The 20,199-nt window shown below is 40.1% G+C and overlaps 1 protein-coding gene across 1 annotated transcript in view; it reads left to right on the top strand.

Annotated features, from left to right (window-relative positions):
• LOC122808982 (calmodulin-like protein 8) overlaps nucleotides 1-20,199 on the top strand; it is a 172,508-nt gene that overhangs the window by 89,686 nt on the left and 62,623 nt on the right. Inside the window, exon 5 of the mRNA XM_044080148.1 lies at nucleotides 8,083-8,221. Within this exon, the coding sequence (XP_043936083.1) occupies nucleotides 8,083-8,221 (139 nt within the window). The remainder of the gene's footprint in view (nucleotides 1-8,082; nucleotides 8,222-20,199) is intronic.

Raw genomic sequence — 20,199 nt, 5'->3', positions numbered from 1 at the left:
TTAATCACTCAAGTCTCTCTTCTAAGCTAAAAGGCTTGTATCAGTTTAAGGCTTTCTAGTGCTACCCAGTAAGTTAGTTACAGGAAAGATGGGAAACAAGCGCAGATGTGGTCTTTTAAACCAGAAAGTTGAAAGAGACTGACAGACTGTCCAAATGGTCAATAAACTACAATTTCTGGGCCAAGAACCTCTCTCATGGTAGACAGGCTACCTAGTGCTTACCACTCCCACTGATGAGCTAGAAGACTTTCTTCCAACACAGAAAAGCTTGCGGGGCTCAGAAGCTTACCAACAGTCCTGGATAGAGCAACTCTGTATCTGGACTAGGCTAGTTACAGGAAAGGTGGGAAAGAAGTGCAGCTTTTAAACCAGAACAAAACTGCCCAAATGGCCAATAGCTACAGTTTCTGGGCCAGGAACCACTCCTCTAGTGGTAGATAGACTACCTAATGCTTACCACTCCCACTGATAAGCTAGAAGGCTTCCCTCCAACACAAAGGCTTGGGGGGCACAGAAGCTTACAAAGAGTCCTGGATCCAGCAAATCTGTACTTGGACTAAACTAGTAACTGGAAAGGCAGGAAACAACCGCAAACACAGACTTAAGGTTGAAAGAGATGGAAAAGCTTCCCAAATGGCCAGTAAACTAATTTCTTGGCCAGAAACCACTCCACCTGTGGTAGATAGGTTACCTAGTGCTTACCACTCCCACTGACCTAGTAGGCTTGTCTCTAACACAGAAGGGCTTGGCGGGCTCAGACACTTACCAACAGTCCTGGTTACACCAAATGTCTACTTGGCCTACACTAGTTGTAGGAAAGGCAGGGACCAAATGCAAAACGGGCTTTCAACCAGAAAGTAGAAAGAGATGGAAAAACTGCCCAAATGGCCAATGAACTACAATTTCAGGGCCAAAACCCCACTCTTCCCGTGGTAGGCTACCTAGTGCTTACCACTCCCACTGATAAGCCAGAAGGCTTCCCTCTAACACACAAAGGCTTGGGGGGCTCAGAAGCTTACCAACAGTCCTGGATACAGCAAGCCTGTATCTGGACTTGACTAGTTACAGGAAAGGCAGGAAACAAGCTTAGAAACAGCAGTAAATACAATTCAAATTGTAGTGCAGGCCAGCTCTCCAGAGTGTAGCAACACTACGGCAAATACAGTTCAAATAAATGCAATTAAATTAACAAATGACTAAAAAACAAGTGCAGAAGGCAGTAAATTAGAAGGCTACTAACAAGCAAGTGCAGAAGGCAGTAAATTAGAAGGCTACTAACAAGCAGTAATAGGTGCAGAGTAAGAGCTGTTTGTTTTTTTTTTTTAGGGAGGGAACAGAGCAGGATTAAAAGGCTGCAGGGGTTATCCTTCCCAAATGCTCTTTGTACACAGTAGGAGTGCCTGAAATCAGAATATGATCTCAATGCACTCTGTTAAGTGAGCAAATGAGATGAGCCCAGGAGTATCCAAATACAAATCTGCAAGAGGGGCAGGCAGTTTCAAAGCCACCAACATTAACAACAAAACAAGAACAGGGAGGGTGGGTGGGGAACTAATTGTAGAGAGATCACCACAACTTCAGTTGAGTTAATATTCAATGAAAAGCACATTAAATACAGTACTATATGCAAAAGAGCAGATACAAGTGTACTTAAATTCACTTGTGTCCAACTGATTTCAGGTAGATGTTAGCCGGCCAAAGCTCTGATATATTAAGCAGCAAACTCAAAATATACCATCTGTTTAAGGCAAGACAGAATGTCCATGATGAGCTGAAACTACCCCCCACTGCTATCAATGGCTACACAGAAATTCTAAGTACTTTGTAGAGAGACGGCCACAACTTCAGTTTAATATTCAGTGAAAAACACATTAAATACAGTACTATATTCAAAAGAGCAGACTAGTGTACTTAAATTCACTTATGCATCCAGCTTATCCTTGAAGATAGTAAGCTGCTCACCTACCAGTCTGGGACATGCATTCCAAGAGCTAATTGATGTCTCTTCATATAGCCTAGTAAGCTGCTCACCTACCAGTCTGGGACATGCATTCCAAGAGCTAATTGATGTCTCTTCATATAGCCTAGGAAGGTATGTATCAGGTCATTTACAGCCACATGGACCATGACTGACTCCTGCTGGTACTTGTGGTCCAGTGACCTGAGTGCATGTGTAATGTGACAGATGCTGGCCCCTGATAAGCAATTGACCTTGACTTTCTCCTTACTCAGCCTGGTGAGAGGGACATCAGTGTGTTACAATGGAGTCTCCAATGACTAGAATGTTGGCTTTGATTGGTGGTTTGATCTATGGGCTTAGGCTCCATGAGATTTGGTTGTATGTGTTGATTTAGTTGTGTTGAAAGAATGCATTTGGGTTTGCTGACTCTCATTCATCTAGGAAGTCTTTGTTTGGGAAGGTTCCATTTTAACTGCCTAAGCATATGTGGGTAGGTCTGCTTTTTAACTGTGTGATGGTTGCAGCATGTGTACTACTGACAACCTTATTGACATTGGAGTTCTTTTATGCAAGAGCCTTGCCTGCAGTGACATTGTGTTTGATGCATTTCCTGTATAACATATGTTTATTTGAGAATCTACTAGTTGTCCATAAACATGAGGCAATTTCTACATTGCCGCAGGATGCCTGTACCCACCATCCTGCTAACGGAGATGGTGGGAAAGGTCATATCTATGGTGACAGACCCTTTATTGATTTAGACAGTTGGAGTGAGAATATAAAGTAATGTCAGGAGTATCTAGTTTGCAACTCTGGGGCAGTGCTTGTCACTGCAAACTTGTCTTGTATGCAATTGGGTATTGGTGAAATTATAGTGGAGCTGTACAGGAAAAATGTCTGGTTATACAGGGCACTGCAAAACGCTTTATCCATAAATCAACCAGGCTCTAAGTATTTGGGCAGGTATTCCAAAGTTAGAAGCCAATCGAGCAGTGCTTACTGGAGAGAGCGAACCAGCTTGTCAAGAATGAAGTGAGGGCAGTCTCCTGAATGGTGACTGCCTAACTGCTACTAGTGTTGGTCTCACCACAGCTTCACTGTCCTGGGATAAAATGCTCTTACTTCTCTCACCTGAAGCAAACCGGCACCAAACCCAAGATGAGAAGTGGGCCACAACCTGTTTGGTGATCCAGTCTTATCCCATATGGTGTAAGGTATGTAGGTTTGTAGCCTTCTGATAAATGGTATGGTTGATATTTAAGGGAATCAAGAAGGTCGAGCACATACACTCTGAATTCCCAACCAAAAAGAGTCTGGAATCTATGCACTCTGCTTCTTCTCTTACCAGGAGCAAAATATAAGCACAAATGCCAAACTGGCACCTATGAAGCAGGTATTGGGCTTACCACTGATCAGCAGGCCTCCAGAAGTGTTACTATGCTCCTCTCACCAGGAGCAAAACAGAAGCACTAATCACAAAATGACTGAGGCAGAATGTGAGCTCACTAAACTGGTGGTGTAAATTTTACAGCTCTTAAAGGAACATGAGCAGATAGAAATTGAAGGAGATCATTCAAGCAGGCCAATTAAACATAATTTCAAAAAGAAATTTTATTTGCATATCTTGTAATGCAAAAACTAGAAGAATGCACAGGACAATGTCTGTTCAGCTCATAGGTTTGTAGGCTATTAAAAGTATGAACACAAATATTACAAGATGAAGGTTTAAAAAGTTGAATGTTTATTTACAGAAACATTTTGAACAAAGATGAAGTTTATGTAAAGAATTTGAGACAATGAAATTTGCTTACAAAATTTGGAGAGATTGGTAGGTGAACGAAATGAAAACCGTATATTATGATATGGAAAAGGAACATATTGAAAAAAAATATGAAACCTTAAGAATTACTAGATGAGACGTGCAGATATAGAGGTTTATCTTTGTAAGAGGCAAATAAGAGCTTGTTACAAAAACAGAAATGGTTAGTACAGTGATACCTTAAAACTGAAAAATGGAAACATTAATAATACACAAGTTGATCTAGAAAGCAGTTTTAAGATTTACTTTAATGAAAGCTATAAGGAAGATTGAATGGGAAGTTATTCAGTTAAATGATTTTGGAGCAACACAAGTTGAATAAAAAGATAGTTGCTGAAATTAAGGGAATGTTTGAGTACAATACATAACACCAACCGTACTAGGTTCAAGATGGATTAGACTCTTGCTCATCCTCAACTTTTAGATCAGTCACAGCTGTTTGCTAATATATTTAGTGAGTGTAAGAGGTTTGCATTATATGTGAGCTATTAGATTGATTTGGAAAATAAATTGTAAAGAAGACTTTGGTAACTGGAGGCCTATAACTTTGAATGTAGACTAGAAGTTTATGAAAATCATGAAGCTACATTTAGGAAAACAGTTAAAGGTTTGGCATTGCAGTATAATTTGATATGGAAAATGAAAAACAAAGATTAAAGAAATGGTGTACATCAGAGTACATAAAGATGCTAATGTTAACTTAATGTGACTAGAAAAGGCTTATGACAGTGATAGGCTTCCTATCATATTACAACTGATTTTTGTTAAATCTGCTTATGAAAAATCGTACAGCTGAAATGCTAATTTAATGGATGGCTCAAAGCTGAGGAAAGAAGTATTCAGTTTGTGCTGATGAATGGAATTGTAGGAAAAGTGGATACGATTTTGGTGAAATGTGTGTCTTAGGCAAATTACAAATACCATTGTTTGTCTGATGGTGATATACTTTAATATACAACAATTTCTATATTAGACGATATTTTAGGTGTAGAGGTTTACATATTAAATAGAGGTCTGGGAAAACAAGGTACTGCAATGGATGTACAGTTTGAAATTACTACAGGATTTATGGTGGAGTTGATGCACAGTGGAGAACAATATATGTAAAATTGTTAGGAAAGCTTAGTTATTTGGATGGAATGTATGAATCTCCTAGTGAATCAAAGACAATATTGTAACATTTTTTTCTATGTTATGGTGATCTAGCCATATCAGAAGAGGTATAAATTAAAACTCAAAAATGGGTTTAAATTAAAAACAAAATCCATAGTTTCTTAGATTTGTTTATATTAGGTGCTAAGATAAGGATAATATATTTTATAGTAAGTTTTTATTAATGGTGATTATATTCTTAGTTTTTTTCCAGTATATTTCAACAAGTAAGGAAATGGGTAAATAAGAATGGAAAATAAAATGTGAGTGTAATAGATTATGGCAATAGAAATTTATATTCTATTTATCCATTGGATAAAACTTCTACAGATTTCCGAGATGACAAAGATTTAAAAAAAAATAATCAGAATGTGAAGATTAATCATTGGAAGACCTGTAAAATTTGGGAGGCTAGAAATTGTAAGACCTTAAACTATAGAACAAGTTAGTTTTTTGAGTTTGGGTTATTATGGAAACATAGTAGTGAAAAAGCATATTTCTTTGGGCACTACAACAATGGATAATGTAGTAAATGAAACTGGGCATAGTGTACATGGCTATATTACATCACATATGGAAAGCAAAGGTTATGGAAAGCAAAGGTTAATGAACTGTCTCTAATTAGACATGGGATATTGTAATTATTATTTTTTTTTTATTAGAAGGTGGTTATGGTACAAGGGTTGGGGTTTAAGGGAATATTTGCAGTAATTGGTGTGTTTTTTCTGATTTTATTATGGAATATAAATAAGTAGGGTATAGTAGTATTTTAAAATCTGGATTTTATATTGTTTAGTGCCATGGGATTTTTTACATCCGTCTGAGCTACCACCATGTCAAACGGAGAGGACCTTAATTGAATAGCTCCTCTGAAGGATGACTGTCGGCAGTGCAACTCGACTAAACCCAGCTATGATTCAAGCTGAATAGTGTGCATGTCTAAGTTAAAAATGAGACTACTTCACATACCACTTCAAAGTATTTGACAATATTTTTCAGACAATTCTACCAAATTATCAGTTACTTTTCTTCCAGAAAGTAACTCTATCTTAGAATCAGAACAAACTAGGTCACAGGAAATTGTTAACCAGACTTGCTTGAGCTACTCAAAGTATTAGTCCTTTTGTTTAAAGCCCTTAATTTAAAGGATCACTGCTGTTTTCAGTAATGTTCCATGCAAAATTACTGAGAGTTCAAAGTACAGCTGTTTCTCAGAACTATAAAACAAGAACCAGTAATACAACTATGGAACACACTAGCCACCACTGAGTTGGCCCTTTGTAGCTAAGCAACATGACAACACTATCCTTAAATATGTTCCTGATGCTTCCACTGCTGACAATGTTTTCCTTGCAGGAAGAGATGAAGCAAGGGCAGTTTAGCTCCTTGTGTTGCTGTAGAGCAAAACAAGATTTTGCAGATTGGGATGGATGGCTGGCTGGCAACCTCTCATGATTTTTGTGCCAGAAATCATGCTTTTAATGTGAAAGTGACAATTCCTGGAATTAAATTGTATGGAGGTACAAAAATCTTTCTACCAGATTTTACTCTAGGTAGATGGGAGCTTGTGCTAAAATTAGTCTGTGCATCAGCCGATACTTTTGTACAACGGCTTATTTCCACTGTACAAGGGCATGTTAGTAATGCTTGTTAATCAGGTAGGCCCACTGGACACTGCCCCTTTTTAGGGGTGACACAGGAGTAATGTCTGCTTAAGTGACTTGCTGATAGGCGAGCAAGGACCTGAGGGAATCTAACCATTTACTACAGGAACTACATAATGCAATCTTGACCTCCTGTGCCAACTGCCAGACTAGACATTACAATCAAAGTAAAACAGCAGGGGAACGTTTGGCTTCACAAACTAATTTTCAGTGTATTGATGCAAGTCTTTCTAGTCTGAAAAAGAGATTGTAGTAGACTATAGGTAGGTTCTGGTTACCTACACCCTAAACATCGGGCTTATGATTAGTTGACACTGCCTTGTTAAGGCATATGGTAAGCTTAGATTTGTATGGGATCCTTCTGAAAGTGAGTTTGCAACCCAGTACATCCTTGAATTTTATAAAAGTGGCTGGATCTCCTTTCCCCATGGGAACTTTCCCTTGCAGCACCGTTTAGTTAAATATGCAGACTTGTGTCTTGCTCCTTTTAGCAAGGATAGATGACTCTGCAAAAACCTTTCAGCCACCTTTCAGCAAGCTGACTCCTGGTTTTAAGTGGCCCTTGCTCAAGTTTCTCACTGCAAAGGGATTTCTTCCTTGATCTATGAAAAGTTGTGGCCATTAGTTTTATTGTCAGAGGGGTTGTACATTAAATGCCTCTACATAAAGGCTTCATTGATCTCGTCACAGGCTAAGCTACTGAAAAAGGCAAAACCCAATCAATGTAAGGTTCACCAAGCTCGCAAATGTACTTTCAGTAAAGGGACTAAACTACTGCAGCCCTCACAAAATCATTCCTAAAAGCAATGGGACAATTGTGTACCAAGTAATGTCTTTCTGCTTTTCCTGGTTGGAGATCGCCACAGCGGATCACCGATTGGTAGTGGATTTTTATGGTGTTGAGTTGCCAGCCTGGCACCCAATCTTCAAGGAAGGCACACCCACTCATGCACACACCTACCTGCATGTTTTTAAAGTTCACTGTACAACAGGGAGGACATGCAGACTCCGCACAGAAGGCGCTCCAGATGCGAATCTAACCGCTGTGAGGCGACAATGCTAACCGCTGCACCACCAAGGCCTACCTTTTTTTCTATGGACCTTGTGTGGAAGTTTTAAGCCCATTTTGTACTACAGTGGTTTACTAGCCATACAAAAACAAAATCACTTAACTGCTGAAAAACAAAATCCAGTCAGTGGTCCTTGTTGGAACTGTTACTCTGATACTGGTTCTTGAAGTAGCAAACTCGCTTTGAAATCTCCATCTTTTGTTTAGACCTGTTCTGCAGATGGGAAAGGGAACTGTTACTGACATGATGTACACTGAACATAATGTTTTACTTGTGCTTGTAACTTTTTTGGGGGAGTAGTAAAACAGTCTGCTTCAGAACATTAAGGATGTGTTTGAAAAAATGTGCAACCAACAAAACCATGTATATTGAAAGAAAATTCTCATTTGTACCCTCTGCATTTTTTCTTTGATACAGGGAGTCTACCTTCTTGCTTCAGAATATTCAAAACATCAAGAAGGTATTTGAAACCTATGCAGGGAAGGAGGGAGCCAAAGATAAGCTCAACAAACATGAAGTAAAGGATCTCCTTCAGAATGAATTTTTTAAAGGACAGGTTAGTACAAATTTATAACTTTATGCTCATTTGCATAGTTTCTTTGCCTGTAACTCTCAAATGTTCAGTGGCAATTCAGACAAGTGATCTTGTTACAGTAGCAGCCCTTTAAGAGAAATAAAAGTAGCTATTGAATGATTGTTGGCATGGAGGAATAGCCCGTTTGGAAGTGCTGTCAAGTAAGACTTCAAGTCTGGGTTAGCATCTAAGCTCAGGATGAGGCTTTATATAATTCATACATCGATGCTTATGAACAGTAGCTAAATATTCATACTCTGGGCTGAAAATTCCCTACACCCAAAATAAAAGCCATCACGTCTGTAGAACTCAAAACCATTTCAGGTCTATGGGTCCGTATGTTAAAAACAACCAAGATGAGTGATTTTTAAATGTTAAACTCTGGCAGTTCATTTGAGCTGTAAGTTTCATCTTGTAATCTTGAGTTTGATTCCCTTAGTCTCCATTTGACTACTGTATGACACAGATGAAGCTCCAAAAACTAACGCGTGTGTGTGTATAATTAATATAAATATATATATATATATATATATATATATATATATATATATATATATCTATATATATATCTATATATATATATATATATATATATATATATATATATATATATATATATATATATATATATATATATATCTATATATATATCTATATATATATATATATATATATATATATATATATATATATATATATATATATGTGTGTGTATGTATTATATATATATATATATATATATATATATATATATATATATATATATACATAATACATATGTGTGTGTGTGTATGTGTATATATATATATATATATATATATATATATATATATATATATATATATATATATATATATATATATATATATATAGAAAATGTGTGTGTGTATATACAGTGCATTTCTCTGGGGTTCAGAATTTTTGGTGCATCCACTGCCTGTGGAGGTGCTTTCCCCAAATACTAGTATTTTCATTTGCCTCTTGCAGCCAGTGCCGATCTGAGTACATTAACAGTTGCAGCAATTAACCCATATTCACTTTATTTCTGCTGCTTCCCTCATTTTTTTGGCATGCCTTATCTGATGGTTGTTGCATCACGCCACCTTTACAATTAGGTGGTAATGGCCCAGATCCTCAAACATTCAGTTTTTCTATTTCCTTTCCCATAGAACAGTTCTTTTTACCATTTACATCTTGTCCATACATTGCTGGTGAATATATTTAGTAAACCTTATGTGGTGGTGTTGCTCTTAATTCCAAATGAGTTGCTTCTCTGTTTTGAGTCCTAGTAGATTCTTGCTTTTCAGGGGTGGTAGATGGTACAGTCCTTGATGCATCATGTTGACTACGTCTGGTCCTGAATTTTATTCTGATTTTGTTGGAAGCTTGTAAGAGCTTCTGCAACATTTAGCACAGGAAGAATAAAATAAGCACTGTTTTTTTTATTTCTCATTTGCTCAGTATGATCAGTACTCATTTCACTGTCTAGGGCTTCTTGGGAAGAAATTTGGCATCCAGTGCCTCTTATTCCTTTTGTCACATTGTACTGGTGTAGCAGACTGTCCCTTTGCTGTATTAATTGCACATCTGTTTGCTCAGGTTGAGTGTCTTGACTGTTCTGGGATTAGGAAAGCGAGCAACATCCCAGACTGAATTCCAAGGCTTTACATTTCCTTGGAGCTTTTTGGGGTAGGGTCTCCAGAATGATCGGAGTGGCGTGTGTGATAGTTAGAGGTGGTCTTGGAGACCTATGACATAAATAGACATACTATTGATATTTAATTTGATCTTTAGCAAACCGAATTTAATTCTGCAGATTTAAGGAATTAATTTTTTTTTAACACCTCTTCAACCTGCTCAAACTGTGTTTTGAATATTTCCATTAGTTTTTCTACCTGCAGTTGGCCTGAATTCCAAAGTCTAGGTCCGGCGTCAGTTGCTGTTGCCTCTTCCCTGACGTCAGTGCGCCAGGAGTATAAAAGATGCAGCCGACGCCATTTTCTTCAGTCTTTCTTGCCGTGCGGTGCCCGAAGCAAAAGCAGTTCGCAAGTGCCGGTCGGCTGACTCCTGAGATTTTCGAATTTGAATTTCAGATCCGAAGTCAAGCTAAGTACCCCATTGGGGAAACTTTTTCTTGCTCCAGACCGATGTCAGTATAAGTTAACAATTGTATTTCTTGTGGGAAGCAAATACCTCATAAGGATTTTCATTCTTATTGTATTCCTTGCCTAGGCCCTGACCACGACGTTGTCTGATTTTGTGCTAGATTCAATCAATGCAATTTAAAGCGTCGGTTCAATTTTGCTTTACATTATTTTGGCCGAAGGTTTAACTATATAATGCCGTCAGAACAACCAATGGCTGAGTTCATAAAAAAGCGCAAAGACAAAGAAAAGGACAGGCATCCGAGGTCCAAAACCGACGACTAAGCCTCTTCTAGGCCAGTCGCCAGTTCTCATTGAGGCGCTTTCCCAGTCCCTGATGCCCGCTACCTCAGAGCCACAGGCCACTGACGACTCCCACGTGGAGCCAGCTAGGCCTCTGGATACTCAAGGTATTGGACACTCAAACTTTTCCCTCAGATGGGTCTGGAGTTGCTGGGCAGGCATCTGCTTCTGAGGGTGTTTTCAGACCTACACAGCTGTATGTAAAGCCTACTTCAGCTTCCAAAGCAAAGACTAGTTCTAAAGACAAAGAAACAAGTACAGCATTTTCCTGGACAGACTTCCATGCCTAAAAAACAAATCTTCAAAATGGCCAAAGACCTAATTACCTTGATCAGGGGTTCCCATCCCCCTCCTGATATGAAGCCTAGGCAAGACACAGAATATGAATCTTCAGATCAGGTTTCCATTTCCTCTGAGTCCTGTTTTGAACAGGAATACTCTCTTCCTCCTTATGAGGATTCTGATGCTGAAGAATCTATCCCTTCAGCCTCTTCGCCTGAGGATTCTTTTGGGGAAACCCTGCATACCATGAGGGAGCACTTCCACTAGGAGAGCCAAGGCTACTCCGAATCTAAGAAAAGGCTTAGAGATTTTCTTTTATTACCTCAACACAGTCCTCTGGCTATTCCTCCTGTGTTAGACATTGTAGATGATGATGTATTTTCAGAGTCCGGCCTTTCTCCTGACTCTTTACCCCCTGCCCCTGTTAAACCAGACAGATACTACAGGGTTCCAGATTCAAATAAATTTCTTTATAAAAACCCTGCTGCTGACCCAGAAACTATTTCTTGGGGTCCCAAAGGGGTCAAGGCTTCTACTGCAAAAAAACCTATCCTCTCTGATAGGGATTCAAGGGCGCTAGACAGATGGGGAAAAAAGGTTTGCACTTCTGCTACTTTGGCTGTGAGGGCTTTAAATTGTCAATTTCATATGCTTAAATATCAGCAATACTTAATGTCACTGCTAAAACAGAAATTATTAGATGCTCCATTACAGCATGATACTTTATTTGGTGTTAAAGCATTGGAGGAAATGGAGGACAAAGCGAAATCTATGCAAACAGTAAAGTATCTCTTACAGGTACAGCCACCCTGATTTAGCAGGAACTGGCCTACAAAGAACTGGTCCTTTCCACTGTCTGGCCACAGAGAGGCAGATACAGATGCCCCAGAGGCAGATCCCAGCCCCAGGGCTCATACAGGCCTAAACAGTGGGATGCTTCTACCTCCAAAAGCGGACAAGACCAATCACAGCCATACAGGAAATGGTCCCAATGACTTTCCTCTGCCAGCACCAAGCACTTCTTTTAGCAGCCCACTTAGGGGGGAAAACTAGCACTTTTTTCTCAAAATTGGCACATGATCACCCAGGACAAATGGGTCTTGAATATAGTGTCCCAGGGCTACAGGTTCCACTTTCACACCCTGCCAAGGACAAAGGGTATGCCAGACCTGCCACATGGGCAGAGGCACAAAAACAAGTTTCATCCCTCATGGACATGAGGGCCATTCAGCAAGTACCACAGCAAGAGAAGGGACAAGGATTTTACTCAAGACTCTACTTGGTACCCAGAAAGGACAAAACCTGGAGACCAATACTGGATCTGCCTATTCTATATACATTTCTGGACATCCCAAAATTCAGAATGTTGACTCAGCAGCAGCTTCTGCTCATGCTGGGCAAGAAGGCTTGGATGGTAACTTTGGACCTAAAAGAGGCATACCTGCATATCCCAATCAGACAGTCTTGCAGAAGATGCCTCAGATTCATAGCTGGCTCAATGCACTACCAATTCTCTGCACTGCCCTTTGGCTTATCTACTGCGCCCTAGGTCTTCACAAAATGCCTGGCACCAGTAATTGCATTTTGCAGACAAAGAGGAATTCAAATATATCCTTACTTGGGACGATTGCCTTATTCAAGCAGAGAACAAGGACATTCTACTAAAGCATCTGGCGTTTGTAAAAAGATTATTAATTTGCCTAGGGTACACAATAAACGAAAAGAAATCAAAACTAGTACCCTCTCAAGAGATAATATTCCTGGGTGCAAGCTTAAATAAATATAACTGCCCAGATGGCTTATCTCATGCCAGACAAACAAAAGCAACTGACTTCTTACTTCCAAATGTTGGCAACAAAGACCCAGTTGGCAACAAAGACCCAGTTATCTGCAAGAAAAATTCTGCAAGCTGTGGGCTTCATGGCATCCTGCATTCTGCTAATTCCATATGCCAGACTGCATATGAGGAAACTACAATGGTATCTAAAAAGTGTTTGGACTCAACATTGTCACAGTCTGGAAACCTTAATTACCCTCATTCCTTGCCTGCAACAGGAGTTTCGATGGTGGGCAAGGCCTGTCACCCCAACAAGGGACAGCCATTCACTCTACCCACAGCCAGGCAGTCAATAACAGATGCATCAGATTATACCTGGGGGGCCCACATGGCAGAAAAATGTATTCATGGCACATGGCCCACAAGCCAAATGCATCTTCATATCAATCAAAAAGAGATGCTAGCTGTTCAAAATGCCCTGACAGCTTTCAAGGATCTACTTCATCCAGGACAAATACTGATAAGGACGGACAATACTACAGTCATGTGGTACATAAACAAGCAGGGAGGCACACATTCCTACCCCCCTCTGCAGACAAGCCATGACTTTGTGGGACACAGCATTGACTTATCAAGTACACTTGCAAGCACAATTCCTGCCAGGAAAGAAAAATACTCTGGCAGACTAAGCAGAAACCTCACGGATCCCCACGAGTGGAAACTGGATCCACAAGTCTTCAGCATGATAACAAAGAAATGGGGATGCCCAGACAGATCTATTTGCCTGTCCTCACAACTGCCAACTACAGAAATTCTGCACAAGGACTTATCACAAGCAAGCATGGAAAGTGGATGCTCTGTCTTTCAGCTGGAAAAATCTAACCATACATGCTTTTCCTCCTCTGCCTCCTCCTCAAGGTACTCCTAAAGGTCAGACAAGAGAAGCCAAAAATGATCCTGATTGCTCCAGACTGGCCCCACCAGCACTGGTACCCAATCCTAAAGAGCTTGTCTCAAGGCCCAGCCTGGAAATTGCATCTAATTCCTCGCTTACTGACTCAACGAAACAATCCGATCCTGCACAGCCATCTCAGAACCCTAAACCTGGCAGCATGGTGGATAATGTAGCCATTTGGAACACACCTCTCTCTAAAGCAGTGATGGATGTTATTTTGGAGGCCAGGAGGTCCAGTACCAGAAAGTCTTATGCAGAAAAATGGAAAAGATTCTGTGCTTGGAACCAGGCACAAGGAATTGACACGTCTGTACCAAATATTCTTCAGATTTTACAATACCTAACTGAGATGCTGGACAAAGGCCTATCCTTTTCGTCAATTAAAATCCATGCCTCTTGCCATTTCAGCTCATTACAATACAGAACCACCTATTTTTTTCACATCCATTGCTAAGGCAGTACCTCAGAGGGGCCAAAAACATAAGACCCCCAAGGAGAGCACCAATACCTGCATGGGACCTCAATTATATCTTGGAAAAAGTCACACTGCCGCCTTTTGAGCCAGCTAATACAGCTGAAATAAAGTTCTTATCTTGGAAAACAGCTCTGCTCCTGGCAATAACCTCTGCAAGACAAGTCTGAGTTACAGGCACTCATGGCTGTGGAACCTTCATTTTCCATCCAGATAGGGTTTCTCTGAGGATGAACCCGACATTTATGCCTAAAGTAGTGTCCAGTGTGGCCCTTAACCAAACTTTGCCTACTTTTTATCCAAACCCATAGAATAAGGATGAGAGAGACCTGCATTCTTTGGACATACACAGACAGCTACTCTTCTACTTGGACAGAACTAAAGCTTTCAGAAAGACTGAGCAACTCTTAGTGGCATATGCTGCTGGATCACAAGGAAAGGCTATCTCAAAGCAGACCATTTCAAAATGGATGGGCCACTGCATTCGTTTCTGCTGTTCACAACATGGCAAATCAGTGCCTAAGAGCATTAGGCCACATTCAACCAGAGCAGCAGCCACTTCAGCAGCCTTCCTCAGAGGAGAACCAACCAAAGACATTTTAGAGGCTGCAACCTGGAGTTCAGTGCTCACTTTTACCGAACACTACCACTTACCTCTCTACTCTAAATCCAGAGCAGGCTTTGCCACTGCAGTTTTGCAGCACCTTATAGCCTCTCCTAATCCTATTTTGACCCAGCCACCCAACCTCAGCTTTGGGATTCAACCCAAGTGTAATGACTGCAACAGTGTAACACTATGAACATAGTACAGTTGTGTACCTACCATGAATGTAGATGTTCAAAGTGCATTCACTGTTGCAGTCCAGGTTACCCACCCATCATCCCCCTTTTCTTAGCTGGGACTATGTGGTGTATTTGCTTGTAAATGAAGGAAATATTTACTTTAATGCATGCATACCTATTGGCATAATATTTAGCCTACCTATTTGGGGGCACCTGACATCTGGGGTAAGAAAAACTGAAGAAAATGGTGTCTGCTGCATCTTTTATACCCCTGGCGCACTGACGTCAGGGAAGAGGCGACCGCAACCGACGCTGGACCTAGACTTTGGTTATCTTGCTGGCAGGCTACCCGTAGTCAGCCTGAATTCTAAGTCTAGGTCCGGCGTCCGTTGCTGTCGCCTCTTCCCTGACGTCAGTGCGCCAGGGGTATAAAAGATGCAGCTGACACCATTTTCTTCAGTTTTTCTTGCCCCAGATGTCGGGTGCCCCCAAATAGGTAGGCTAAATATTATGCCAATAGGTATGCATGCATTAAAGTAAACATTTCCTTCATTTACAAGCAAATCACCACATAGCTTGTATAGGATAGAGAAGTACAGATAAGTCCCAGCTAAGAAAAGGGGGGTGGTGGGTGGGTAACCTGGACTGCAACAGTGAATGCACTTTGAACATCTACATTTATGGTAGGTACACAACTGTATTTTTCTCTGCCTCAGATTGCAGAATTAAATTCTTTGCACCAACCTTATGGACAGATTATGTCCCTTATCTCCAGCCTGTTTAGACTTTCATTCTTGAGTGGATCAAATATTCTTTGAGATCCATGCAATACTTTTTAGAACATCAGTTAGAATCATTTGCCACCATACCTCTCCTTGATTTTGACACCAATTTTATCTCTGTCCCTCCTAAAGCTGACTTTTCGAGAAAAGTTTGGAATTACAGGTAGTCATGTTAATAATTCGACTTCAGACCAAATAGTAATTCACGTTCTTTTCTCAGTGTTTCAAGCTAATAGTACTTACAGCGGTTAGTGTTGTCACCTCACAGGGAGAGGTTCTCCTGTTCGATTCTCGGCTAGAGCGCCTTCTGTGTGAAGTCTGCATCTCCTCTCCACTGTCGAGTGACATTTAAAGACATGCAGGTAGGTGTGTGCGTGAATGGGTGCTCCTCCTTTGAAGGCTGGGTGTCGAGCTGGCAACTTGGCACCATAAAAATCCACTGCCAGTCATTGGTGCTAATATTTTACGTATCCCTAATTTTATATCAATCTATTCCTGATTGGTTGAGAGCAGTTTGCCACAGAAATGAAGACTACTTGGATCAAAAATTAAACTTGCATTTAGTGTGACCTAAAGATTCAACCACAAAACATATCCTAGTAGTGAACATTCATGGTCTATAACATTTGCACACACCTTCCTTACATACTGCTAATCCTCGTACCATTTTGACTTTTGCATTGCAAATAACTGTCTACTCTCAAATTTGCTTTCAGCTAGTTCATTCTGTGATTTGACAGCACAATGATATATTTCTGATGCTTCACACACTACTTGATTCTCTGGTTTGGTTTTTGGCTTAACTGTTTTTGTGTAGTCTCTTATCCAGATAGTCTGAAATCATCCCAAAGACATATACACAGTGGTGATCATTTTAGATTGCTGATTGTACACAGTAGGTGACTAGGTGATCCTTATTGCTGAGTGAATGTATGTTGTGACTGGCACAGTAGCCATATCTTTTTTTTGTTTGTTTTTTTTTTGTTTTTTGCCTTGTACCTACTGAAATAAAGGATAGTCTCTGTCTCCCTCAGGAAACTAAGCAACTCAACAGGTGTGCACATGTGTTTGGATGAAAATTAGTCCTTTTATTACTTCAGTCTTAGTTTAGAGCTGCACTTAATATTAGCATTAACTTGTCAAATTTTTTTCTTTTATAATATTTTAATGTTTAGCTGGCAGTAAAGATATATTTGGTCATATTTTGCTTAGTGTGCTTCAAAGGTATATTCAAGTAGTTATAAATACTGAAAATATGAAACCTGTTTGGTGCAGTAGTGATGCTGGATCTTTTTGACAGGATTTGAAGGCAAACAGCAAGACCTGGAACAACAGACCTTATAGAATTTAACATGGTCCTACAGCTGTACAGAGATAAAAGCCTTGACTGTGCCCTATCTGTGTTCACTTAGTAACATGGGTGCTGAAGGGACCAGGCAGGGGCGGAAGGGGGTGAGTGGCTGATGCTATCTCAGTCTGTTAGCCACCTGCAGAAGTGATGGCTTAATATTTGCAACAAGAAACTTGGCACTGGCAAGTGACTTAAACCTTAGTTGGGCCTCTCCATATGTAGAAGCATTCATGCACCTCACAAACTAATCTCCAGTGGAGATTAGAAGATGACAATCCTGCAGACAAAGTCTGTTTAATGATTTTTGTAGGGTACAAGTCTGGGGTTTGGGTAACAATTTGTGTGCAGGATTGTTGCTAGGCTGGTAGCTTGACTTCATGTGTAAGATGGCTGGGGATGGATGTAGGCTGCATTCCTTCAATGTCTCAAAGGTGGTTAGATTTGTGACCTGAGCTTGTAGAACTGGTACGTTAGTATAGACGTTCATGTTGATGGAGGTGGATGTTGCAAGCATATTATTTTTGGAGGGCTGACCGATTTTGACAAGGGTATGGTTGAACTAGTGAGCTGTAGCAGCAACTGGAGTGGAATGCTTTTGGGCTGAGAAGGTTGTAAATGCTACTTAATGGAATGACAAAATCTACAGATGACTAAAGGATGAAGTGCAGTGCAATCGGTCTCATGTACTCATGTTTACCAATGAAAGTGTTGCCGGCTAGCTTGATGTGCATGAAGGAGCAGTCTGAAGATTTACAGAAAGTCCATTCTCATTCTGACTGATTTACTATAAAATGTTTGAGAGAATTGTTTATCAAATCACTTGTGTACAGGATCTGTCTCTAAGGAAACAGCAGAAATGAGTGAAAGTCTGCAGATAACCTTGTGGGCAGAAAACAAGAAATCCTTTGTTCAGGATTGCAGGCTAAATGGTTGCAAGAGTAAAAACGAATTAAAAGGGTTAAAAGAAATTACACACCTCATTTATGACTTGGGAGTGTTTGGTTTGTACAAGCAATTTAAATAATGCAGGGATTTTGACCAAGAGCATATTTTGAAACCAGTTTATGCAATACTTTAAGCAATGTTGCAAACCAGTGGCATTCGACATATGATTAAGGGAGTTGACTTCCACTTGTAATTGTATACAGATTCAGTCTGCTTTAATTACAGTTAGTAATTATTAATGCAATTGATTGAACCAAATGGATAATTTATAAAGCAAATTTCAAATAAGTGAAGTTTTGGACCATAACAAACCAAATCAGTTTTCTTGCAGACTGCCACTTCCATACACGTCTACAGTCTGTTTTGAAAGGTATTCAGCAAAAGCAAACTGGCATTCATTTTTCAGCTGATGTTGTATGGCAGCTTTTACATAATTGGCCATTTGAAAATGGGACTGAGACCTGAAAACAAGCACAGAAAAGGGTGGTTCAAGATAGTGTGAATAGTTGCTGCATGACAGAGTGCTTTAATACTGATTTTGGGTGTAGCAGGAAGTCATGAACTGTTAAATGCCTAAACATGTGCAGTGTTTTTTATGGGTGAGCATGGGGAGATTTTTAAGGGTTTGATTTTTCAATTAATTTTGGAAATCCTATGGAATGCATATTTAGCAACAAGATTCTTACAGGTCAAAGCAATGGGGTGCTTCTACCTCCAAATCTGGAGCAGATAAAGTGCAACCCAACAGAAAACAGTCCCAATGACTTTCCTCTGCCATCACCAAGCACTTAATTTTGGCAGCACCCTTAGGGGGAAAATTAACACTTTTTCTCCTTGTACATGGGTGTGTGAGGTGCCCAATATGGAGCATTGCCTAACATGACCGTGTTGTGTTGCAGAGTGTTGCACAGCCCCATGATGGGCCTCTACCCCTGGGGTACATCAGTAGACCACTGAACATTCATAGTTTTAGTATATGATATTCCCAAGGAAAGGGATGACCGTGAGTTGCTGACTGTCAGAACTATGGCTTGGTAGTACCACCTTAACTTAAAGGAATTCTAGGAAACTTATTTGTTGTACCATAGCCTTTAATGAGCAAATAACTTTGATTTTTCAGGAGAACTTTAAGTATTGTTGTATGCATAATGCCCTGACTGTGGCCATTAAGTCCATTTGGCATCTCCAGCACCTGAAGGAGCAGGAGTGAATAGGGGACATTATGTGGAAGCCACAGTTTATCACCTCCCTCTGGGTGGAGGGTTTTTGTCCGGGCAAACTTTCCGTGCTGAAATCACAAGATGGAAACAAGGGTTCTTTCGGAGAGGGGTCTCACAGGGATGATGCTGAATGCATTACAAACAGAGGAGTAAATATGCTGTGCAAGGGTCCATTACATATGCTCCTTTGGCTGCATCAGCATGTAAGGTGTAAAAATAAACCCCCCAATCCTCGGTACCCATATGATGACAAGCACACTCCCTGCTTGCTCACCTCTCCTTGAGAAATGAGGAGCAAAGGGCTCTCACCATGGGGAATTAACTATCTGTTTGGAAGGCTCTGTGTTGGGAGGGGGAGAGATTGGCCAAGAATTTTCTGAATGCGTGGTAGCACTGCATATGCTTTGAATTTGAAAGCCTTGAAGATGTATATAAACTTGTCATAGGTTGAGAAGGCATGTAACAGTTACAGGTCTTGGCATGTAACAGTTACAGGTCTTCAAAAATGTATTACTTTTGCATATAAAATGGTGTCTGTGAAAATACTGTGACTCATCAAAGTTTGGCTAAATGCATACTTAATGTCAGTAAAATTTTACTCTTCTAAAAGCAGTTTGCCATCTTTGCAATCATTACCTACAGATAGTAGGTACCTTTTTAGAAAGCATTTTAATTCTTGTCCTTTCATACTGTTGGCATTCTAAGTCATTTCTAATATTGATAGTGTCTGATTCTGTCATATTACTCTTGATTCTGGGAGTAAATGCTTGAGAGCTATGGCTAAAGTTGTTATTAATTGAATAAATTAGTTGTAATATGCGTTCCTTCGGTAAGGCAGATTAGCACAAAGCTGATCGTCCTGGGTAAAATGTTGGAATAGTAGTAGGGAGAGAAATTTAACTGAGTAATGTTTGGCAGTAATTAAAAGCTGGAGGATGCAGTGTCA

Source organism: Protopterus annectens, chromosome 8.part0 (genome assembly GCF_019279795.1).
Source record: "Protopterus annectens isolate FY-2018-M chromosome 8.part0, PAN1.0, whole genome shotgun sequence".
In the NCBI taxonomy this organism is placed as follows: domain Eukaryota; kingdom Metazoa; phylum Chordata; order Ceratodontiformes; family Protopteridae; genus Protopterus; species Protopterus annectens.
This window is presented reverse-complemented; position numbering and strand designations above follow the sequence as displayed.